The sequence below is a fragment of the Gracilinanus agilis genome, chromosome 2, assembly GCF_016433145.1.
Source record: "Gracilinanus agilis isolate LMUSP501 chromosome 2, AgileGrace, whole genome shotgun sequence".
In the NCBI taxonomy this organism is placed as follows: domain Eukaryota; kingdom Metazoa; phylum Chordata; class Mammalia; order Didelphimorphia; family Didelphidae; genus Gracilinanus; species Gracilinanus agilis.
In genome coordinates this window covers 29,628,584-29,653,512 of record NC_058131.1, presented here as the reverse complement: position 1 = coordinate 29,653,512, position 24,929 = coordinate 29,628,584, and the positions used below count along the sequence as shown (strand labels likewise).

The 24,929-nt window shown below is 48.9% G+C and overlaps 1 protein-coding gene across 4 annotated transcripts in view; it reads left to right on the top strand.

Moving 5' to 3' along the window:
* Positions 1 to 24,929, top strand: part of EXOC6B (exocyst complex component 6B) — a 643,271-nt gene that overhangs the window by 435,218 nt on the left and 183,124 nt on the right. For all 4 annotated transcript variants that reach the window (XM_044663035.1, XM_044663036.1, XM_044663033.1 and 1 more), the window contains one exon: positions 13,311 to 13,452. In XM_044663035.1, the coding sequence (XP_044518970.1) occupies positions 13,311 to 13,452 (142 nt within the window). The remainder of the gene's footprint in view (positions 1 to 13,310; positions 13,453 to 24,929) is intronic.

Below are 24,929 nucleotides of genomic sequence, written 5' to 3'. Positions count from 1 at the left end.
AGTAGGGAAAACAGTCAGATTATTTAAGTAAATAACATCCCTTCTGACTATGAAGTGGAAGTAATGAATAGATTTAAGGGATTAGGTCTGATACATAGGATATCAATGGACAGAGGTTTGCAATTCTTGTACAGGAGGCAGAAACAAATTAGCTGGGAAAAGAAGGAAAGAGAAAGAAAGGAGAAAGGGAAAGACGCAGCCAGCTGAATGCAGAAACTAGCTCCAGAAAATAGCAAGGAGAGATAAAAAGGTTTGCTTAAATGAGCAATGCAAAGAAATAGAAGAAAACAGATTGGGAAAGACAAAAGATGTCTACAAGAAAATTTGACTTATCAGGTGAATGGTTCATACAAATGACAGAAGACCAGAATGGTAGGGACTTAATAGAAGTAGAAGAGATTAAGGAAAGGTAACAAGAATTATACAAGAAAGATCCTAACACCATCAATAACCATTATGGTGTGTGGTTACTGACCTAGAACCCGACATCCTGGAGAATGACGTCAGTGGGGCCTTGGGAAACACTGCTAACAGTAAGGCTAGTGGAAGTGAAAGAATTCCAGCTGAACTATTTGAAATTCTAAAAGATGGTGCTGTTAACATGTGACAATTAATGTGCCAGCAAATTTAGAAAACTCACTGGTGGCCGACAAGATCAGTTTTCATCCCAAATCCTAAAGAAGGGCAGTGCCGAAGAATGTTGAAATTACTGAATGATTCTGCTCATTTCATATTCTAACAAGGTAATAGTTCAGATTTTGCAAGCTAGGCTTCAGCAATATGTGAACCAATAATTACCAGAAGTGCAGGCTTGTTTTCAGAGGCTGAGGAACTAGAGACCAAATTGCTAACATTTGTTGGATTATGGAGAATATATGAGAGTTCCAGAAAAACATCTTCTTCTGCTTTGCTGACACACTAATGCCTTTGCCTGTGTGGATCACCACCAAATTGGCAAGAGATGGTATTACCAGATCATCTTACTTATCTCCTAAGGAACCTGTGTATAGGCCAAGAAGGAACAGTTAGAACCAAATATGGAACAATTGATTGGTTTAAGATTGGAAAGGAGCACAAGGCTGCATATTGTCACCATATTCATTTAACTTAAATGCATTTCCTCAATGCAAAATGTTAGACTGGATGAATGAAAAGCTAGAATTAAGGTTGCTGGGAGAAATAGTAACAATGTCAGATATGCAGATAATACCACTCTGATGGCATAAAGTGAAAATGAATTAAGAAGCCTTTTGATGAGGGTGAAAGAGAAGAGGGTAAAAGCTGCCTTGAAGCTTAACGTCAAAAAAACCAAGATAATGGCAACAGGTGCAATCACTTCCTGGCACACAGAGGGAGAAGAAAAAAATACTGTCAGATTTTATATTCTTGGACTCAAAGATCATCACTGCAAATGATGCCTATAGCCATGAAATTAAAAGATTATTCCCTGGAAGAAAAGCTATGGAAAATCTGGACAGCATACTAAAAAACAGAAACATCATCTTACTGACAAAGGTTCATAACATCAAAGCTATCGTTTTTCTAGCAGTAACGTATGGCCGTGAGAAACAGACTTTAAGAAAAGTTGAGCGCCACAGAATTGACACTTTCAGATTGTGATGCTGGAGTCGACTTTTGAGAATCCCCCGGACAGCAGAGAGATCAAATCAGGCAATACTTCAAGAAATGGAAGGTAAACCACTGAAGCTGAAAGTTAAATACTTTGGCCACATAAGGAGGAGACGGAACTCATTGGAAAAGACCCTCCTATGGGAAAGATCAGGGTGTCTCAGAATGTGCTGTGTGGGCTGACCATAGTGTTTTGTCACAGGCTCTAGCGGAGGAGCCAAGATGGCTTCTGCTCAGGGATCTTTCTTGGCCTCGAATCAAGTGCTCTAATCCTCGGGTTACAAAGACTGCCTCCCCGGCGAAGCATCTCCTCTGAGCTTTTTGCAGAGCCTTATTGGACCGTTAGGCTTGCTATGGCTTTCCTGTAGACTCAAGGTCTGTTTGCCTTCACGACAAGCATCACCTGTCACAGCTTAAGAGCTACTCTTAGGGAGGAGGCAGCAGGGACTGAGAGGGAGAGAGAGTGTCATGGAAACAATTAACATCCACTTGGATGGGCTTTGGAAGAGAACAACTGAATTGAAGGATTCAGCAGAGGAGAGTCAGAGCCGCTCTAGTAAAAATTAGTTTTGCTTCTACCTTCAGTCATCATTGGTCTTACTCGTTGGGTCTGGAGAGAGAACTATTAACTCTCAGATGAGAGCAGGTGGCTGCGTGTGCCTCTTCCTTCATTTGCTTGATTCAGTGATCCCTTTTTGGATGCATGATACTCTTGATTACCTAAACAGGGGACACACACACACACACACACACACACACACACACACAGTTTTTATATAGCAAAATGAGAATCATTCCACCAATGGGCATTTATTAAGCACTTACTTTGTACCAGGCATTGGGTTAGGTTCTGAGGCTACAAAGAATGACAAAAGACAGTCCATGCTGTCCAGAAACTCACCGAGAAGTATCAAGAGGTTTCAGTAGAACCCTGAAGGAATAAGGTGTTCTCTGAGACACATATGGGGAATGGTCATTGCAGAGGTCCAAGGACCAGAGGAAAGGGCAGCGGGAGGGCGCAGAATACAGGAAGGAGAGTAATGTACCATGAGGCTAGATGTTGGGTGGAGGCCAGGCAATGAGTTTATGTTTAATCCGAGGGAGTCCTCGGAGTCTCTTGTTTAGGGGTGTAATTGTAGGTAGGTCACTGCTTCTGAAAAATGCCTTTGACAGCACGGTTTTAGTGTGGGAGAGACAAGTTGAAGATCACACGTTCTCTTGTGGCAGTGACTCCCACAGTTTGAGGCATTTGGTGAAATCAGATGGTATCCAGATCCTCAACCAAAAATCTGTGGAAAAAATTACTTTTGCTAGCCCTTATCCTTGATGGCAGTGCAAAGAATCAGCTGGCCTATATATATAGCTGTTCACTTTAGAAGGAGAACTCAAAGGGGACTTGGAGGCCATCCAGTCCTTCAAGAAGTCCTTAATTCTGTTGGGGAGAAATATAATGTAATGTATAAGTAAATATTCAGTACCAGTAAGAGAAGCAGATCCCAGTCATACTGAATAATGGTGGAGGGGCAGATGATGGAATGAGTCAGGAAGAGCCTCTAGATGGAGGTAGCTCATTGGGTGATCCTGGAAAGATGCTAAGGTTCTCCAGAGGCAGAGTAGTTGTGGGGGGACAGTCTGGTCAGAGGTGCAGAGATGAGAGAGACAGTGAGGTGCACAGGGAAGAGAAGCGGCCCATTTTGGGTTGGAAGGCAGGCCTAAAAAAAGAGGAGAGAGGCTGAGTATCAAGACTTGAGGAGAATCCATGCAGCATATGTTTGAGAGGGGCACTGGGAGACCAAACCCAGCCTTCTTCCCACCTTTTCCACATTTGCCTCCATGTTCTCCTTTTGCCTTTCAGCCCTGGGGTACGTGATCTGATCCCTCAGGAGGTCAGCCACTGCTTCCCAGGGTCATGTTGGGGTGTCTTGTGAGGAGTGCTGGGTGGACAGGAGGGGAGTGGAGAGCAGCCTCATGGGTAGGAAGCCCCAAGTAAGCCGGTGTAAGCAGTGTCCAGAGTAGCCCAGGATTCGTGATTACAGACAGCTCTGTTTGGGGAAGGGAAGCTGGGAAGAGAGGAAAGGGGGGGGGGGGCTGGGTTTAAATAACCCAGCACAGAGCATTTGGCTGTGCTGATTATAGCTGATCCCATGCTTCATGCACATGTTAATAAGCTATTTGTTTTTTTGAGATGAGTAATGGGCATTAGGAACTTGAGAAATGTGAGCTAAAGGGAACTTTCCCATAATAAAGTCTCTTCTGTCTTCCAGTAACATAACCCCTTCCGTAAGTGTTAACAAACCCCCAGAGCAGTTTTCACTGGCCATATTTACCAAACCAGTTAATGCCCCGTTAAAACAGATTGCTAAAATAATAACCCTTTTTAAGTAAAAAGAAATCAAATTCTGCTCATTTCCTTGGATGATGTGGTGTGTTTGCTGCATGTACACAGTGGCCCACAGATCCGACTTTAAAATGCCTCAAAGGCCTCTTGGCTCCCGGGTCCCCAAGGGGCCTGTGGGACAGTTAATACATGGTTGGGAAAGAATGCTTCCTTTTTTCTATCACTCCTGTTTCTGGCAACTGGATGGCAGCTCCATCTTTCCTCAGGGGAATCTGCATTTCTGGGGTTTTGTCCACCTTAGCTAGCTTTACACATAAAACTCTGGCCCTGTACAAAAAAAATGCCATGGACTTTAAGAGTTTATCATCTGCCCTTCACATCTGTAATCTCTCAGGCCTCACAGGGTGATGTAGCTGATTCATCAATAATTCAGTGAAGAAGGAGGCAGGTAGATGGCTCAGTGGATGGAGAGCCAGGCCTAGAAATGGGGTTCCCGGGTTCAAATCTGGCCTCAGATACATCCGAGCTATACGACCCTGGGCAAGTCACTTAACCTCCACTTCCTAGGCCTTACTGCTCTTCTGTCTTGGAACCAACACACAGTATTGATTCTAAGAAGGGTTTAACAAAATGATTGCAAAAACATTGATAAGGTGTTAACTGTATGCCTGGCGTTGTGGGAAGCCCCGGAGATGAAGAGAAGAGCCCAAGCGGTCCTTGCCCTCCCGAAGCTTAGCTTTGGACGCAGGAGACGACACGTACATCAGCGGTTACACACGGTGCACAGAGAAGAGCGAGAAGGTCGCTCTGGAGAGAAAGAAAGACCCACAGCCACACATTCTGCCATCTTGGAAGCCAAGGACCGAGGGAGGCGGGGCTTCTTCTGAGGAACTGGGGGAGAGACGAGAGCCAAGGGGACCAAGAGGGGCGCAGGGTGTGACTAGCGCGGGCGCCCTGTGCAACCAATCAGGAGGGACCATGCAGAGGTCTGCGTTCGGGTCCGGGTTTGAGTCCTACGCCGCCATTTACTGCCTTGGCGACCTTCCTGGAACCACTTCACTTCTGTGGTGGTCAGTCTCTCGTCCAGTGACAAAGTGTGCCTGGATGCCCTCTGGGGCCCTCGGCAGGGCCCTCGGATCGGGCTTAGCCCAGAGCAGAAGAGACGTTGCCTAGACGTCGCTGAGGACTGTGTGAATCCTGCCGAGTAGGAGACACTAGATCAGGTTACTGAGGTAAGGGGTGGGGCCCCCCCAAGGGAGGGAGGCCTTTAAGGGGATCTTAGCCAAGAGTCAAGGGACGGATTGATTTGCCTCCAGTTCCAGGCAGCCTTGGCCAAGTGGGGTTAGCGTATGCGAGCTTCTCCCAGGCTTAGCGAGCAGGTCCAAGAAAAGAAGATGCATGTGGGGGACGTGTCGCCATGGCCCTCCCTCTGCGCCCTGGCCCTGTTATCTTTCCTCAGCTGTCAATAGTGGCACGAGGCTCAGGAGGAACAGGCCACGGAGGGACGCTTCTCTTGGTCTTCATGCGCCTTTGGGGGACACACAGACCATTTGTGTCCGGGCACTGAGGGTTGCTGCTGAAGCTGGGGCCCAGAGGGCTCACCTTTGACCTGTGTGTGTCTGATTGACCAGCCCAGGGGTCCTTTCCTGTCTTCTTTCTTCAGCCAGCTGTTGGGCTCTCCTCGATGTTTAGCTTCCTCCAGCACCCCTTTGGACTGAAGGAGCCCACCTAGGGCAGCTTCACTTCATGCTTTGAAAGCTGGACTTCTCTCTTTGGGGGTCAGCAGTTCACCTTCCTTCATAAGCTTTATGAGGGCAAAGACTGCTTGGGGTTCTTCTCTTCCTCCCCAGAGCTTCCCACAATGCCAGGCGTATGGTCATTGCCCTTAGGTAGCTCCAACCTAAGCTGTTGTAGCATGTTATTCTGCATTATTAAAGGGCAACGGGGCACCCACACCTGTCTCTCATTGTTTGGTATTGTGGTGGTGTTGGGTTATTTCAGTCATATCCAGCTCTTCATGACCCCACGTGGGATGTTCTTGGCAAAAATACTGGAGTGGTTTGCCATTGCCTTCTCCAGCTCATTTTACAGATGAAGAACTTGAGGCAAACAGGTTCAAATGACTTGCCCAGCATCACCCAAATAGTGTCTGAGGCCGGCTTTTAACTCAGAAAGATGAGCCTTCCTCACTTCAGTCCTAGCACTTTATCCCGTACACCACCTAGCTGCACTCAATAAGATAATAGTGAATATTTTTAATTATGAGAAGTACTTTTGGAAATAAAGTCCCAATAAAACTTTCTTTCAAGAGAAAGTTCTGATGTCACTTCTGGGGATTCATGAGCATTGTCTTCATTGCTGGGAGAATGCCTACCTAATTCTCTTTTTTTATTCTGGAGTATAATTTATTCTTTAAAAAAAGATTTGGATGGCACTTCCTATTTCTTTCCTACTCCTGTGTCATTGATTTTCCAGTGCTGCTTCCTCCTAATTATCTAGATAGGCCAGGGTTTGTGGATCATTTAAGTGCAGATCCTCAAATAGATGAATGAATGAATGAATGAATGAATGAATGAATGAATGAATGAATGATTAAAAAATATTTAGTACATGTTGATTACCTAACAAGAATTGTGTTCATGCAGGGGATATCTTCAAGGCGGTTTATGTTCTATTACAAGTACAAATAGGGCACTTATGGCCAGGGGAAGGTGTTCTGGTCTGGTCCAGGGATGGTGTGTGGAGCCATTGGGAATTCTATCGTTGTGCATCCTTCATTTTTTGAAGAAGACCAAGGACATCACGAGGGTGAGCATGAACCATATTTAAGCGAGATAGAATTGCACAGGGTTGTTGGCCAGAGTTGTCCAAGTCCAGTGGCAAGACAAGTCCGGAAGACTGGCAGTACCCTGGGATGCAGCGGATGACTGGCATCTTTGATGCCTGACAGTTCCAAGCATCTCACGGGGCTTCAGCCTGCTTCAGCCACCATCCGTGACCATGGGGACATTGTTCTCATCTTCTCATTCCTCTGGGAGAAGTCATCACATGCCTGGAATAGACATTACTTCTGGATCTATACCCTGAGGCCAAGCAGAACACTAATCCTCAGAGGCCATTCAAATAGTAGTAGCAGCTTCTCCCCAACATCCTCTCTTCTGCTCGCTGGACATCACCAGGTTCTTCTACCGATGCTCATGTGGTGTGACCTCTAGGCTCTTCACCATCCTGGTTGGCTGCCTCTCGTTTATCAATATTAGTAGTTCACGTGCAATGAAAACAGCCTTCCAGATGTCCCAGAAGATGGCAGGACTGTCATCCTCAGCAGTCTAAAAAGCTGTATTCTCAGTGTTGCCCACTCATTGATTTCAGTCTGCTAAGCACGGCGCCCCACTCTTCTCAATCATTTTTCAAACTATTGCCTGTCTCTTTCTCCCCTGACTTGTGCTTTTGAAGTTGTCTCTGAACCTCAATCTCTGTTGAACTTTGCCATTCTCGATTCACTGCCATGCTCTAGTCTGCCAAGTTCAGAGGTTCTTGTCACTAGGAATTCCTTGGCCAGTTCCTCCTTGTTAGGAAGAATCCAGCCTAGAGGAGGAATTTTGAAGAAATAAAAAATCAAGAATCTGTCACTTCTCTCTTTGGGCAGGAGGAGAAGGCTCCCAAGTCCCTGCTCTGTCCTTTGTCGATGCCAGGCTTCCTGGACTTGATCTCCTTCTCCTTTGTGTCTGAAGGATCGTCACCTTAGTGTCTCCCTGTCTCTCTTTGTCCTTACCCACTGTAGATCTTCTCAGTGTGCAGTGTCACTTAGCTGCCCCTCTCAACTCTTCTTTTCTTTTCACAGAAAGTTTATGATTCCTGAATTAAATTTACGTTGAAGCCTGTCCCCTGCATGCTAAGGATCTTCCTCCTCAGACCTCAATGTCACCAAGTTCTGTAACTCTCTAATGTACTTGTGTAATATTGTGTACTGTGGTTATCTGCATGGGTATCTTATCCTTCTACCAGATTATAGGCACCTTGAGGACCAGAGAATACTGTTTTATTGCTATGATTTATTTTCTCCAGTGGTCTAGTCCAGTGTATCACTCATAGTAGATAATTAATATTTTAATGATTAATTGATGGAGGTTAAATGGTTAAGAATAGGTATTGGATTTTGGCCAATTTTTCAAATCATATGCTTTTTTAAATAAGAGTATTTTCTTTTCTAAAAATAATATTTTGTTGATATCTGACATCATCCTAGTTTTCCCAAGTTTCCCTTTCCTTCTCCCTAGAAGAGAGCCATCCCATATAACAAACAGCCCTTTCAGAGAGGAAAAAAAGCAGCGCAGCTGACCGATACCAATATGTGCACTGTGTAACAGCCCCGGACCTTCCACCTTCCCAAAGGAACAGGCCGGGCATCCTCTCGTCTGCCTTTGTCTGAATCCTGCTTGATCTTTATCATTTGGTTCCGTTTTGGTGGAGGGTGTTGTTATTCTTTTAATTGACATGTCTGCTTGGCTCTGCTTTCTTCACTCTTTATCAGTTCAGATAGGTCTTCCAGTGCTTCTCTGCATTCCTCACAGGCACCGAAATGTTAGATGACATTCTTGGGCCACAATTTATCCAGCCATTTCTCAGATGAGGGACATCATCTTCGTTTCCAGTTCCCGGCTATCTCTGGAAGTGTTGCTAGAAACAGTTTGGTGTATGGAGAGGGGGCTTCCTTCCGATCAGTTCCTTCCTTGGAGTGGAGCTCTGGACGTGTTGGTCACTTTGGCTGCCTCATTCCGAGGCGTTTTCCATAACGTGGTGCCACCCCAGAGCACCCTCCGCGATGGCCGTGCAGCCATCATTTCTCGCCCTCTCTGATGCTGGGCTTTGCCAGTTTGGGTCCCGTTGGCCAGTTTGAGGATGGGAGGCCCGACCTTCCATGGGCTATGAACACTTTGTAGTTCTTTTTGGACAATTGTCTCTCCGTAGCTTCGACCACCTCGCTCTCGGGGAACGGCGGGGAGTGTGCTGCCTCCCCTCGCTGGAGAGAGGACCAAGAACCGGGACGTGGCCTGGGTCTGCCGTGAGCCCGTGTCGGGACCTCGGGGGAAAGGCGAGCTCAGGCTGGCGGGAGTCGTGGAGGCAGGACTTGGGGCTGGCCTGGTTGGGTTTTTGACCCGCATTCCGGGTTCGAGTCTTGGCTCCGGCACGCACGTGTTGGTCCTGTGGCCGGGGTGTGGGGCAGCATCCAAAGCCCTGAGCAAGGCCAGCTTGCTCGAGGTGATGGAGAGGCTTGTATGGGGAGGGAGGACGGGTGGGCTTCCGGCTGCCCGCTAGGAGAGCAGAGGCCGGGGCGAGAGTCTAACCCGGCTGGCCTGGCCCCAGAGAGAGCCTTTACCAGGGGGTTTGTGCCTCCAGAATGGGACAGGCCCCCGGGCCTTCTTTCTGGCATTCCAGGCTCTTTCCAGCCCTGGCTCCTGCCCTCTGCTGTACGTGTCCCCTGAAGTCCAGGCTCCCTCCTAGGCTGCACCCCGACACTCGCTTCTGTGGCTGGGGGCCGTGACAGCAGAGTGCTCGATCTCACCTTGGCCTTGGCAGATGCCTGCTTTCCTTTATGGCACCATCTGCAGGACCCCCCGGCTCCTCCCCGAGGACCCTGTGCCAAGCTTGGCCTCTAACCGGTCTCTCCGTGTCCCCGCTAGAAGGCTAGCAGGGCCTGCTTCCTTTTGGGCATCGTTCCTCCACTCTGACATGGGGCCCAGGAGCACCAGATGACGAATAAATACTTGTTGATAGACTGATCATAAATAGGATGTTTTCTGCCCTTACCTTGAAAAGGATTTGCCTTTTTGTGTTTGAAATCGATAATTTACCTCAGTATTGTGGAAAGGTCTGCTGGGGAAGACCGAGTTCCTCTCAGCATGACAACAGTCTGGGACAGTCTGAGGGACTCAAGACAAAGCATTCTTTCTGTCCACCTCCAGAGAAAGGACTGCTGGGGTCAGCATGCAGATCAAAGCATGTGATTTTTCACGCTAGTTTATTTCTGCTTTTATTTCAGGGTTTTGGTTTTTTATATGAGTATTCTCTTCCAAAAATGACCAATTTGGAGGGGGAAGAGACAATTTGGATCATATAACATTAGAAAACCTATAGGAAAAATCACCATTATGTGTAATTGGTAAAATAAAATCTCTTTACCAAAAAAAATAAAATAAAATTGCTGTTTTTAGTTTCACCTATAATAAATTATAAAGCAGAAAACATTGAGAGCTTCCTAATGACTCCAGAATACATTAAATATTAACATTTAAATTTCATAATACTTAAAATACTTAAATTATATTTAAAGAGCCTTATCTTGAAGCATATTCTTTTTTTGAGCATGTAAGTTCAGTTGCTTATTCATGTTTTTTATTTTTAAATTAAATTCTATTTTTTCCAATTAGCAAAAGTTCACCTTTTCTCCCTCTTATTCCTCACTGCCTAAAGAATAGTTAAGTAAAATAAATTTCTTCTTGGCTCCATCTCCCACCTTTCTGTGGGTGGGTGGGTTTTTCCTGACATTAATCAGAGTTCTCAAGTCATTCCAAGTTGGTTGTAATGACCGCATTTTGTTGTTTCTGCTTCTTTCACTCCGAACCTGTTTACCCAAGTCTTCCTAGGTTTCTCTGGAACCATTCCTTTGTTCATCTTTCTCTGAACAATAGCATTTGCACACTCTTAACATGTTCACACGTTCACCAACGCTTGGGAAGCCCCCTCAGTCTCCCAGTTTCCTGCCACCACAAAAATAGCTATCAAAATATGTATACATCCTTAGTGTTTATTTTGCTTAGGATCAATCCTTCTAATGCAACCTTTTTCCTTTCCCTTTTTTCCTACTGTTTGTTTCCCTGTTGAGTGAAAGATTTCTCAGCTTGATCGTATATGGGTATCCTTTCCTCCTTTGACCAGTTTATATGAGTGATGCTTTTCCATCCCCTTTCTCCTTGTTTATATAGACTTTTATTGGCACACCACAGTTAATGTGATATAATTTCCTTTAGCCTTCCCTTCCCTTCCTCCCTCCCCACTCCCCATGTCCCTCTTTCCCTCTTTTCCTGGTCTTCCTTTAAGAACTTTAAGATATAACACAACTACTCCCAGGTCTTGTTTAATTAGATTCCTTCTGACCTTTAATGATAAGAGGGTATCTTCCCACATCAGAATGAAAGCAGTTTAGCTTTTTTTTAGTCTTTTGTCATTATTTATATTTACTTTTTTATATTTCTCTTAACTCCTATGTTTCTACTTCATAGCTTCTCTATAACACTGGTCCTTTCATCAAGGAATGCTGGGAAATATTCTCTTTCTTTAAAAGTCTGTTTTTCCTCTGTAGGATTATACTCTGTTTTGCAGAGTCATTTTATAGTTGTGTGTAAGCCTGTAGTAAGCCTTTCAGTTCTGGAACGTCAGAAGCTCTCCATTCCATTATAGTGGTGGCTGCTAAATCATATATGATTCTGATTGTGTCTCCTCAGTCCTCAAATTATTCCTTTCTGACTATTCACAGTACTTTTTTTTTCCTCTAAAAGCTCAGGATTTTGGTTTTAATGTTCCTGAGTGTTTTCATTTTGGAACTTCTTTCAGGAGGTAATTGGTAGATTCTTTCTCTTTCCATTTTGTCTTCTGGTTCTAAGAGATTGGACAGTTTTTTGTTTGTTTTTGTTGCTTTGATGATTTCTTGAACTATGTTGTCTGGACTTCTGTTTGGGGCTTGGCTTTCAGGTAGTGCAATGATTTAAATTTAATTATTAAATTATTTTAAAATATTTTAATTATCAAAATTTTTTTTCTCCTGGATCTGTTTTCATTTCTTTTTTGCTATGAGATAGACTTTACATTTTGTTCTATTTTTTTTTCAGTTCCTTGATTTTGTTTTTATATTAATGAATATCTCATAGAGTCATTAGCTCTGTTTGATCCATTCTAATTTTCAGGGAGTTTCTTATTTGGACAAAGTTTTGTACATCTTATGTCAAGCAATTAATTCTCTTTCTAATTCTTTCTAGCTGTCATTTGTTTTCTGATTTTTCCCATTGCACTTTCACTTCATTTCTTTTAAAAAATTTTAAACTCTGTTTTAACTCTTGCTTCATCTTTTCCTGGAATTCCAGTTGAATTTGAGACTGAGCTGTGTTTTTCTTTTAGGTTTTGCTTGTAGATGTCTAAAGTCATTCTCTTTTTCTATTTTAGTGACTTGATGGTCCCTGTCATCATCCTAATAGTATTTGGGTTTCTCATTTGTTTGTTTTATGATGAAATGGTTTTTGTTTGCTTTTTCTTCCTAGATGTTTCCTGACTTCCGACATTATTTTAGGGCTAAGCTCTGCACCCTTTCGTGGGGAGGTCTGGACTCATCTTACTTGCTTTACGGGGGTATTGAGTGTCAGTGATGTTGTTCGGATATCTCCGGGACAGTTTAGCACAGGTCCTGAAGGTTTCCAGTGCTCACAAGTCCTCCGATCCAGGTTAAGTCTGATTCCCGACCCTTCGGCTGAGCTCTACCCATCCCTGACGTGGGCTTGTCCACTTGGAGGGCCGGGAGGGGCGGTGCGGTTTTAGCCACTCTCGGGCCTCTGGAAGGCTCTCCTTGGTCTGAGATTCCCGCCTCGATTGCATCGCAGGCTGCAGACCGGGATGGGAGCTGGCCCTCGGGTCCCTCCTGCTCCTGGGCCAGAGCTCTGCAGTGGCTGCTTGTTTCAGCTTGTTTCTTTCTGGATCCTGCCGTCATGTCTTCCCGGGAAAATCATCCCTCGGGGCCTTTCTCAGTCCACTTGGGTCTTCCACCCAGAACTGGGGAGCGAGCGGCCTGCTGTCCATCCATACACAAGTTTTAAGCTGCTCTTCTGGATCTGGGGCCTCCGTTGGAAGCTTGGAATGCAGTTTTACCCTCTACCGAAGGGCTCCCCAAAGCGTGCTCCTTGCCAGAGCCTGTCGCTGGGATCCTCAGCGTCTTCCTTCTTGAGCTACCCGGCCCGGAAAAATGGCTCCTTGTGCCCTTTTATTGCTTCTCTTCCCTTTCAGTTTGCTCTGGCACATCTTCTAGAGGAGTTTAGAGTTTTTAGAGGGAGCCTCCTGAAGTTCTTCTCGCCACTCTGCCGGCACGGTGGCTCCACCGTAGTCACGAGTTTGAAATATTGTTTTGTTTTTATTTATCCAAAATGTCCGCTGGCTGGATTTGTGTTTTTTCACCAGTTTCAGTGGACCATTTCGGTCATTTCCCACGACGGTGGCCACGAGATAGGCAAATCGGCCTTCCTCGAGAGGCTCGACTTGTGCCCACCCCGGCTTCACGGCTACTTTCTCTTTTTTCCAGGGAAAGGTGGCTCAGACGGCGTGTATGTCCGCCTGCAAGCATCTGGCCACGTCCCTGATGCAGCTGCTGCTGGAGGCCGACGTGCGGCAGCTCAGCCTGGGCGCCCTGCAGCAGTTCAACCTGGACGTCCAGGAGTGTGAACGTGAGTGAGCCCTCGTCCTCCCTGCCCGGGCAGCGGGCCGGGGCGCCCCGAGGGAGCCGAGAACGGCCGGGGCGCCCGCTGGGGTGCGGGAGCAGCCGAGGTGCCCGCTCGGGTGCGGGAGCAGGAGCGGCTGGGGTACCCGCTGGGGTGCGGGAACGGGAGTGGCCGGGGTACCCACTGGGGTGCGGGAATGGCTGGGGCGCCCGCTGGGGTGCGGGAACGGGAGTGGCCGGGGTACCCACTGGGGTGCGGGAATGGCTGGGGCGCCCGCTGGGGTGCGGGAGTGGGAATGGCTGGGGCGCCCGCTGGGGTGCGGGAGCGGGAGCGGCTGCCTCCGGCCGCTGAGCTTCTCCTGAGGGAGCAGCGGCCTCGCCGGCCCTGCCGCTGCTCGGCCCTCTCTCGGCTCTGCCTCCTCGCCTTCCCGTGGCTCTGGGCCTGCTTCCCACAGGACCTCCTGGTCACTCCCCAGAGCGAATCCCCTGCACGTCGGCCTTGGTCCTCTCCCAGAACCCGCTGCTCACGTTCTGGGGCACTGAAGGCCACCCTTTAGAGGCCGAGTGCCCCAGCGGCCCCCTGACCCCATTGGGCTGCAAGCAGGCTGGGAGAACCGTCCTCGGGTCAGCGGAGAGGGGGAGGGAGCCGCCCCTCCGGCACGTGTGCCACAGGCTCGCCAGCGCAGGCCTGGGTCGTCCTGACGCCTCCTCCCGCATGACTTCCTGCCCCCCCCCCCCAGTTTCCTCCTCCAGCCGTTCTCCACAGTGAGATTCCCGAGACCAAAATCTGCCCTCGTCACTTCGCAGTCGGGAAGTTTCAGGGGCTCCCATTTCCCTTAAACGAAAATAAAAGCTGCTCTCTCTTTTAAAGCCCATCGTGCAATGGGGAGACACGTGGACTCCGCTTCAGCCCAGGGGGTCGCCCTGCGCTTCCCTTGACGGGATGCGGTGTTTCCCGTCTCCTGGCCTTTGCCCAAGCCGTGCCACCCCCACCCCCATGCTCAGTCGGCTCTCAGCACCCGGATGCTAGAAGGCCGTTGAAGACTGGCCTCAGCCCTGGAGAGACTCTTCGTAATGTCCTCCCTCCCATCCCCCAGCGCATCCTCCTTTTTACTCATCTTCCCTCTTTGGGGTCCAGAGTGCAGGCCTTTGTCCTGATGGATGGATTCATGGATCTGCCTGACCTCCTCTCTTCGGGGAGGGCAGGGACTGGGCGGTGGGCAAGGCTGCGGCGCTCTGTGCACGAGGGAGACCGTGGCGCAGGTGGTGAAGGGGGGCCCCGGCTCCTGGAAGAAGACGGGGAACAGCTGGCCGGGGAGCCCCAGAACGAGGGGGGCCTGGCAGGGATGGCGGCCCCTCGGGGCGGGGGCTGTGGGCAGACACACCCATGAGGAAGTGGATAGCCCGGTTTGCTCCCCCTCGTCCCAAGGCCCCCCCAGAGCTCCTTTGCTCGGCCGGGGGGCCACATCACAGGTCGCCGAGGCTCCCCTGGCCGGACGGCGCTCGACAGGGCCGTCCTAGCTGGCCGCTTGGTTCTGTCTTGGTTTTTGTTATAAAATGTAGACTAGAATGTAGATGTTGTGGAGAGGGAGAGGATGGTGTGACCCCCCTTTACAACAGCGCCAGGCAGGATCGTGCAGGTCAGCGGATGGTTTCCCTTCAGGCCCCCCCTGGGGCTCTTCGGCTCGGTACGGTGCGCCTCCCTCCCCAGAGAAGCTACGAATGACCCCTCCAGGAAGGTACTTTAAGGCTTTGGCTGTATTTAACAAAGAAGGGATAGTGGGATGGGATAGAGGGATGGGGAAGCCCTATTCAATTTGGTGATGACAAACCCTTAAACTATAATGAGTCAGGATGGTCAGCCCTCTGGTCCAGCCGGGCCACAGCCGGCCAGAGTAGCCAAACTGCTGCCTGGTGTTTGAGCTTCTTCTCTGCTGGATGATAAGCCTCACCAGGCTTTGGCTATCCGCCCTCCCACCCTCCTCTTCCTCTTCTCCTGCCCCTTCCCGGCTCCCTCCCGGATGGCTCGGAGGATGATTCCTACTCCGGGGCCGTAGCATGGGAGATGGTGGTCCGGTGCAGGCTGATGACGGCTCGGGAACAGCAGGAGGAGCGTGCAGGGCTGAGCCTGCAAGTCTCGGGGAAGGAAGGGGCCCTGCCGGGGCTGCCAGGGTGGTTTGGACCCCCCGGCCAACTGCCCGCTCCTGTCCTCACGGCCCGGGAACATTCCGACATCCAACGGACCCCCCCGCCAATCACAGAGTGACTCTTGGCTCCCAGAGATTCCATATCACAGTTTCTGCTGCCCCCGCGGGGCAGCCAGGCGCGTCTCGGGGAGCTTCTCAGCCCTCCCCAGATGTTGGGGGAGTGGAAGCCCCTCCCCGGCTCCCCAAGAGTCTTTGGGGACGTGCCTGTTTCTCGGGAGCCCGTGGTCTGGGGCGCTCTGCGAGCCCTTCCCGAGCGTGCAGCACCCCAACGGGCTACCCGCAGAGAAGGGCACCAGGAAGCGCCCCCTGAGGGCTCGCTCTGTCCCTCGGCACCCTGGAGGGGCTGAAGCTCTGCTGGGGAGACGTCCCCTGCGCTGCAGGCCCTCGGCGGCTTCTCCACGGCTAGCGTCCGCCATGCTCAGAGGTTTTACCCTCGCAAGGACCCACGTGTGTGGCGCCCCTCGCAGCCAGGGGTCACTTCTTTTCCCAGGTTCGGGGCTCTGCGCTGCCCTTTGGGGTCGGGGGGAATCGGGGGCCCCGTGGCCTGGCGTGGAGGGGGCCCCCGTGGCTTGGCAGGGTCTCTTGTTCATCCGTAGGACTTGCTTCCCAGAGGAGGGCTCGAGGGGCCTCAGTAGAATTGGGGGGCTCCTCTGTCCCCCGCTTGTCCCTGACAGTCAGATGGCCAGAAGGAGGGTGATGGCCGTGCCGGCGGGGGCTCGGCTAGATCCCCTCCGGGCTCTGCACCCAGACCTGAGGGAAGGCCTGGCACCTCGTGCCTCGGTCTCTCCCCGGGCCCTGGGTCTGAAGCAGGCCCGCTTGCTTTTGGCTTTTCCTATTCCGCGGATAGAGCCAGGAGGAGCTGACGGTGGGTCAGTGCCGGTCCGGCCGTCTGCGAAGGAGCCGTGTGGGCTGCCCTCCCCGAGCCTTCTGTGGCTCCCTCCCCGGGGTTTCACCCGGGGGGCCTTTAGCCCAGGGTCCCCGGGGGCGGGATTCATGCTGCTCCTCCTCCGGCTCCGGGGACTTGGGCCTGTCACCCAGGTGTCTTGCTAAAACCTGAGGGCCTGCTCTGTGCCAGGCACCGCGGGAAGCCCCGGCTTACAAAAAGAGGCAGAAGATAGCCCCGGCCTCCTGGGGGAGGCTTCCTGGAGGAGGGGGCCTTTGAGCTGGAACCTGGAGGGTCCCCGTTATGAGTTGGGGCCCCTGGCCTCCCCTTCTCCCCAGCCTCAGAGCTCACCCCAGCGGGCCTGCCTGGCAGCCTTGCCCGATTAGGCCCCCTGGAAGCCCCCCTCCTCAGCGCGCCTCCGCCAGCCTGTCATTCCCGCTCCCGGCGCCTCTCTTGGCAGCGTCCGGTTTATCCCAATTTCCCCCAACGCTACCGTTTTCTCCCGATGGTTCGGACCCGCTCGTGTGCCCCATTTGTGTAACGGCTGGCGCTTCCTGTTGGCGCGTCCGGCAGGGGCGTCGGGGTGCTGGGAGGGGAAGAACATTTCACTGGCTCACAGAGGAGAACTTGGGGAGAACTTCTAATGGGATGATAATGAATGGGCAGAATGTCCCTTTTTTAACCCTTCCCTTCCGCCTTTTCATCGATCCTAAGTGTGGGTCCAAGGCAGAAGAGAGGTAAAAGCTAGGCCTTGGAGGACAAGGGACTGGCCCAGGGTCACCCACCAGGGCGGGTCTGAGGCCTGGTGCCTGGCACTGTGCTACCTGGCCGCCCCCAAATACACTCTAGAGACAGCCTGTGACCCCTCCTCCTCGGCCACGCTTCATACATCGTGCCCAGCCTCGCATGCCGCCCGTTTGAGAGCCTGATCCAGGCTCCGGGCAGACGTGCTGACCGCTCCAGCGTCTGGCCAGGGGATGCCCAGGCCGTGTCCGTCCACCCTCTGCTTTCTAGGGAACTCCAGGCAGTTACCTCGGGCTCACAGGGGCCCCCTTCTGCTTCTTCCCAGCCGGGCCCAGCACAAGGATGGATGCTGCAGAGAGCTGGATTCCGACTCCGTATAAGGAAAGGCTTCCTGACCACCGGCACCGTGTCAAAGTAAAAGGAGCTGCCTTGGGAAACTGAGTCACTTAAGGTCCCCCAGGGAGGGCTGGACAGCCACCTGTTGGGGGGGTGGTAGCAGAAGTCCTTGCACTGAGAGGGCCTCCAAGGTCTCTTTTGGATCTCGGTTCTGTGGTCTTCTTTGTGCCAAGGACTGAATTTTTTAACACAGAGTGCTTCAAGGGGGCAGCTGGGTGGCTCAGTGAATAGAGAGCCAGGCCTAGAGATGGGAGGCCCTGGGTTCAAATTTGGCCTCAGACACTTTCTGGAAGTGGGACCCTGGGCAAGTCCCTTAACCCCCTTTACCTAGCCCTTACTGCTCTTCTGCTTTGGAACAATGCACAGAATTGATTCTAAGGTGGAAGGTGAGGGTACTTCAGAGCTAGACTGGTGGCTCCTTCCTAGTCCAATGGCCTTCCACTGGTTCTAGTCTCCCATCATATTTACTCTCCATCATCAGAGATGCTGCCCTGGATGCCGGGGACAGCCTGGGTCACTGGCTGGAGCTGAAAAGGGTCTGCGGGCCCAGAAGGCCGTTGCCCATCGGGACTCCTGAAGTGTGGCTTTGAGCAGAATCTGTGACTGATCTTGGAGCGGCTGGCGGAGGGGAGGTGGCGTGAAGCCTTGGAGTAAAGCACCAGGACGATCGTGCAGGCTTTGTGTTGTGCCCCTGAGAAGCTCTTCGTTCAGACTCCTAAAACCTCCAGAGTTCATTCCCTGAGAGTCGGGGTCCTCTCCCCAAGAGCTTTTTCTGTGGAGAGAATTCACAGACACTTGGCTTCGGAACAGTCTGCGCAGTTTCTCTCTCTCTTCAGCTGTTCGGGGGTCTATAAAAAAGCTTCCAGAAATGATACATGAAATTCAGGTAATGATACAGAAGGCAGATAAATGCAGCCCCAGCTGACAGGATAATTGATGCTGACAGCTTTCCACTAGTACTATGTGCACAAGGAATGGCGGCCTCCTCTCTGTGAGACCCTGAAACCCAGACCTAGAAAGCAAGCAGGCTGCAAGCAGGCTGGGGGTGAGGCGGCCCAAACCCTGGTCTCTGCCCGGCCTTTGAAATCCAGCCCTGCTTTGTGTCCCGGGAGTGGGGCTGAAATGTGTGACAAGAGCCAGAAGGGTGGCCTTTTGTCTTGTAGACTCTTGAGCTCTTGGAATGTCGTTGGCAAATCCAGTGAGGTCCAGAGCCCCCTCGAAAAGCCTTTGAGAAATGGTCTTCCTTCTCCTTGGACCTTCCGAAGCAAAAGTGACCACAGCCTGTGAGGCCCCCACGAGCAGCCCTCAGCGGGGCTCAGGATGCCCAGATGGGGGGCTTTTGTAGGGAGTAGGTGACCTCGTTTGATTTTGGTTTTGCCCAAAGAATTGTTTTGAAGGGAGTCATCATCATAGCTGATTTTTAGATATTCAATGCTCTTTAATGTTTAAAACTGTGTGCATGTGTGGTTGTGTGTGTGTGTGTGTGTGTGTGTGTGTGTGTGTGTGAGAGAGAGAGGGGGGGGTGGGAGAGAGAGAGAGAGAGAGAGAGAGAAAGAGAGAGAGAGAGAGAGAGATTGAGAGAGACACACACACACACACACACACCTCTCAATCTCAGTGCAAACACTCATGGTCCAGGATGGCCCGGAGACCAACCCCAGGCCAGGAAATGGGACTAGCTTCTGTCTGGCTTCTACCCAGGAAGTGACTGTTCTGGACATGGAGGCCGGAGAACCCAGATCTCTGACCCTGTGCCCTGCAGCCCAGGACTCAGCCCACTGAGCCTCCCTGTTCCTTCTCCTCAACAGAGGATACCAAGAGGCTATGATGTGCGGCTCTGAGTCAGACACTCCAGGAGGGGCTCTTGGGCTTTGGGGGTCTGTGGAGGAGTGAGGCTCTTCCCCCAATGAGGAAGCTAAAGGAGAGCACCAGGCCTGGAGATGGGAAGATTCTGGGTTCAAATGTGGCCTCAGCAAGTCATTTAACCCCTACTGCCTAGCCCTTACGCTCTTCTGCCTTAGAGTTGTTACTGAAACAGAAAGTAAGGGGCTAAAACAAACACTTTTTTCCAGTCTGTGTGTGTGGATGTGTATACATGGGTGTATATGTGTGTGTAGGGGGATAGCTGTGGGTGCATATGTGTGTAGGGGGATAGGAGGCATGTGGATGCCCCCGGGCGGAGTGGGGGTGCCTGTGCCCTGTGTCCGGCTCTGTTGTGCTCTTTGCTTTCTTCCGGACATTCCCCCGGCTGTCCTTCAGGTCTGGCTGGGCTTTGCCCACCGTCTCCATCTAACTGGGGCTCCTTTTGTTCTCTCTCTTGCCTTCACTATTTGTACTTGCTCGTGTTAAAGGTTGTAGGTTCCGGGTCTCTGATCAGACCCAGACCCATAAACCCTTGAGATAGGTCTGCCTGGCGAGCTCTTGTCCCAGCACTGACTTCTGGGAGGAGTCTGGGGCCCTCTCATTGCCCCTAAAGCCTCCATGAGATGGAGACTAATCGAGCTAGCCAGGTAGCTTGTCCACATATGACCTGAAGAACGGCATTTTCCTGGCAAAGTGGTCAGTCTGGTTGCCTCTAAAGGCAAAACATTTTACCTGCTTTAATCTACAAAGGTGGAACATTGTCTCAAGCATTTCTTTACCTCCGAAGACAAGAGGATGAATGACTTTTTCTTGGATTAATTCGGGGTCTAAGGATTAATACTGAGGAGCACAGAATTTTCAGAGAAACTGGCTCTTCTTGAAATGTTAAATAAATCTTTGAAATGTTAAATCAATGTAGCAAGAGGCACCATTCCACACGGAGGGATTCTTACAAATAGTTTAGAAATTACTTTCCAACTGAAGCACATTTTTCCTTCTCCCTCCAAGAAGCACTCTTCACATGATGGCACTGCCATTTGGCGTCTACTCTCGTTTTCAAAGAGAATAGCCGTGTTAAGGATGTGAAGACAACAGAGAGACAAATGGATGGAGTTAATCATTTTATTCCAGTTTCCATCCCAGCACAATTTTAAATACAAGAATTACCTCTCATCCCCAGGGTCACATGAAAATAGCAGATGCCCCTTTGTCGGAGAAAATACAGTGCTTGAAGATGCAAATTTCCTTTGGGCATAGTGATGGACAGATTTTTTTTATCACTCATTTCAGATGCCTTCGCTGCCGCCCCAGCCTCGCCGTTCTGAATGGTAATTTTAAAACCTGCCTTCCTTTTCTGCCCCCTTCCATCTGAGAGACATTAAGGTCAGAAGATTGATGATAGAATCTGAGTGTGTGTGAAGGGACGCTGGCTTATTTCTTACATCTTACGATGTAGAGCTCAGATGAAAATGGAGAATAACTAGTTGTCGTTGACGCATTAAAACAATAACAAGTTCATGAGACAGACAGCGTGGCCGATGGATTTCCCAGAGATTTAACTCTTAAGTTTGCTTGATTGGTGAACAGAATTATGAAAAGATTTCCTTATGCCGCCTGCTGTCTTAAGCAGAATGCTTTTCTTCTGGGTTGGAAACATGGAGCTTGAATGGTCAGCCCACATTTTAGCACAGGCTCGCTCACTCTTTAGACTTCTGTCTTCTTGCCCTATTGTTCATCTTTCTTTATCTTTCTTGTCATCTTAAATTTTTGTAAAAAATTATCCACCTTGGTCTTCAATCTATAGCACCTAGTTATACCATAGGCATGCAATTCATTCATATTTTTTTTTTGCTTCCTCTGGAGCATTAAAGCAACAGAAAGAATTATTTCTTAAAAATCCAGGGTCATGGTAGAATGCTTTTTTCCATAACACACCATCAATATGCCGACACAAAAGCCTCTTTGAAGCTTCTGAGTTACCCAGCTTGAACTACTCAAATCTTATAGCAAAGAGAGTTAATTTTGGATTTCCACATCCAGAGGTATTTCAGAGGATTGGGTAGTAGCTGCTATAAGCATAACTTACATCAGCCAATATAAGACAGTGCTTCTTACATAGGGCTTTTTCGGGGTACTTCCCCCTTTGTGGTGTTCCGAGATTGGCTGCAGAAAACCCATTGGGAGGCCTCTGGCATTAAGCATGGACTCTGCCAACCCTGAGGATCTCTTTCTTGAACATGGGTCAGTAAGTAGCACCCACTAAACTGACATACAGGAGAATTTCAGATATTTTGTTTTACAGGCTGTAATGCCTTGAATTCTAGAAGATAAGGCAGCCATTGTCTCCCCCTGCTTGTCGCCAGCACCCCCATACGTCCAATAGCAGGTGCTGCCAACCTGAGCAGCAGGGGCATGTGACCCGCTCCTCCCCACCAAGGCCTGAGATGCCATCCCTGTCAGGAAAATGGAGACAGATGATGTTGCTCTAACCTTGCCATACATCACTGTCAGCCCTGTTCTTGGCCCCCAGAGAATGGTCGGCACAAAGTTCCCTTTTCGTCAGCAGAAGTCACCTCAAAAGGTTTGCTTGGCAGCTCTGCTAAAGGGCTAGAGAAAAACTGGGGGATTTATCTCAGATCTGCAATGACAAGAAAAGTTAATTTCCAGATCATGAGCTGTTGGAAAGGTGACAAGAGCTCCTCAAGACTGGCTACCCCCCATTAGTAGTGGAGGTCCTGACGCCATCTTTGACTAGGGGTGGAAGGCTCTTTGTCTTCTGAGATGGTTGGGTTTTCCTCCTCGTTTTAGGGTAGGGAATAATTACTACCTGGGAGAATGTAGCCCTGTCAGCCAGTAGTTTTTTACCTGGCTGTTCTGTGATTCCCCAGTGTTGGGAAGATGTGGACATTAAAGCTTGGTATACCCTCCCATTTTCTTTCCTCTGCATTTTCTTAGTTATTTCAGAACGCGGAGAACTTCCTTTATTTTTACTGCACTTTGAAACCATGTATACCTTGGAGCTCCTGAGGACAGGCAAAAATCAAGATATGTCATTTTTAAGAAACGGTCCCCAAAAGGAAATTGAAGTTATTGCTGCCTTCACATCAATTTACACAGATTCCAGAGTTTACTAAAGCCCATTCTCTTGTAGTCTTGGGAGTGTAACATGGTAATTTTTCAATCTCCAAAGTCTTTTAACTGTTTCTTTATTAGAAAATTTTAAAAGCAATAAAATTATATTTAAAATTTCATTAAACCCCACATTTTACTTGAAAACACTCTTGGGTGCAATCAGGAGGCAATCCAGATGTGCCTGACCAATGAGAACAGCCCTCCAGCCTAATAACCTTGTGAGCCAGGAGCTCCGCCATTAGTCTCTTGTAAGTGTTGGTCACCCCATTCTTGTCTGTGTCAACTGGCTCGACGCAGCATCTTGGATGAAACCGTGTTTATTCTCTCAGGAGTGCCGTCTCCATTTACGTCTTTCCTTCACTGGCGCGGGCCGTGCTTTGCTACAGCCAGCGTCTGCCCATGACCCTTTGATCTCTAAAATATAATAAAATCTGACATATTCCAGTCTTGCCCTCTTTGCAAAAGATGCAACAAAGGGGAATTTTCTGTGTTCTCTGTTTTCTTTGGCATCATCCCATTTCTATCAGGTGAATACCAGGATAGTATGAATATGGAGTATGGCCCAGAGAACCACTCTAAGTGCCACCTGGATTTAAAAGTCATTCCAGTTGTTGGAAGATTAGATTGCTTAGGCTGGAAAACATCTCCAGCTGCACTCTAGTGTATCCCTCTGCCTTCAGGTGGGACCGCACCCTAAACATCCTAAACCAGTTGGATATCAGTTCTAATTTTAAAATCTTTCAGGGAAGACATTTCTATAACCTCCCTCCCTTCCCAGATTTGGTATTTAGCAGCTTCTGGGATAGGCTCTAGAGTTTCACTGAAATAGCCCGTGGGATCCCTTCTAGCATTAGAACTTTATATCTCCCCCTCTCTCTCTCTTTATGATTTGGGGCCAAATTAATTATACATTTATTCAGTTTTCATATCTTCATGTTTTCAGATTTCTGATTCTCATTAGTGGTTTAAAAATGAGGGAGGAAGAAATCATCACCAGCATCTGAATTTAGGGAAACCCCAATTTTCTGACATAGTTGATGACCAGATTTTTAAAGCTTAGCTTGTTTTCTTCTCTCATTGCTCTTAAAAGCTCATCCTATTTCTCCTTCTCATATCTACTCTCCCTGTGCTATGGGGGTGGAGTATCAGGCTAAGCATAAGGAGGTCTATGTGATAACCACAGACCAGCTCTGCTCTAGTTCAAATGTTATCTGCTGACTCAGGATTTGCCTATCAAATTTGGGTTGTTTGAGTGGATTTAATTTTTTTTGTTTTGTTTTAGCTCTATTTATGTAAAGTGGAGGGAAGCAGAGAAAGGAGAGGAGTATTGATAAAGGCCTATGGGACAGTAATAATAATGATGGAGAGAAAGCAGAGCTCTTCTCCCTTTTATTTTATTTTATTTTATTTCTCTAACAAGGAGAATGGTAAGGTATTGAAAATAACCAAAGCAAAGTAACTACTAGTGGGAGTCTGGAAGCCTGCTTTTGATAAGTTCAATTCTCCTAGTCTAAATGGACTTCCTCCTGGGGTGCAGAAAGAATGGGCTGCTTTGATGGCTGACCTCCTGTTAGTGTTGGCAACTCATGGGGAATGAGAGGTTCTGCAGGACTGGAGAAGGGTGAACATTACCCCAACTTTCAAAGAATGTAAGATAATAGAATCTGCAAAAACAGCTAACTTCAATCCTAACTAAATTCTCATCTATGCTATTAAAGGGTAGCCATCTAGAAAAGGAAGTAGTGACTACCAGAGCCAACAGAACTTCATCAGAACAGACTCGTAACCTTTTTTCATTTTTTTGATAGGGTAGATTGTTGAAGAAATACACTGTCGAGCCATAGTTCACCTAGATTTTAGCAAACCATTTGAAAAATCTTTCTTACTCTTCTATGGAAAAAGACCGTGTTGTGAGTCAAATAACTGGCAATCTGCAACTTGGTGAATAAGTATTTCTTGAAGTGCTTACTAAGTCTAAGTCCCTGTCTCTAGGCTGAATTTTGGAGATCCAAAGAAAGACAGACAGACCCTCCTTGCTTTCCAGAAGCTTGGGTTCCAGAGGAGAGAGAAGATACAAATAACTATGTCCATAAAAGATATGTATGGCATAGATAGAAGGTGATTTTAGAAGGAAGGGATTATTCGCATGGGGACAGGGAGAGAGGAGGGAGCAGGAATGGCCTTCTGCAGAAATCGGCACCTTAAAAGAAGCCAGGGCAGCCAACAGTCAGAAGTGAGGAGTTCATGAATAAGGGACAG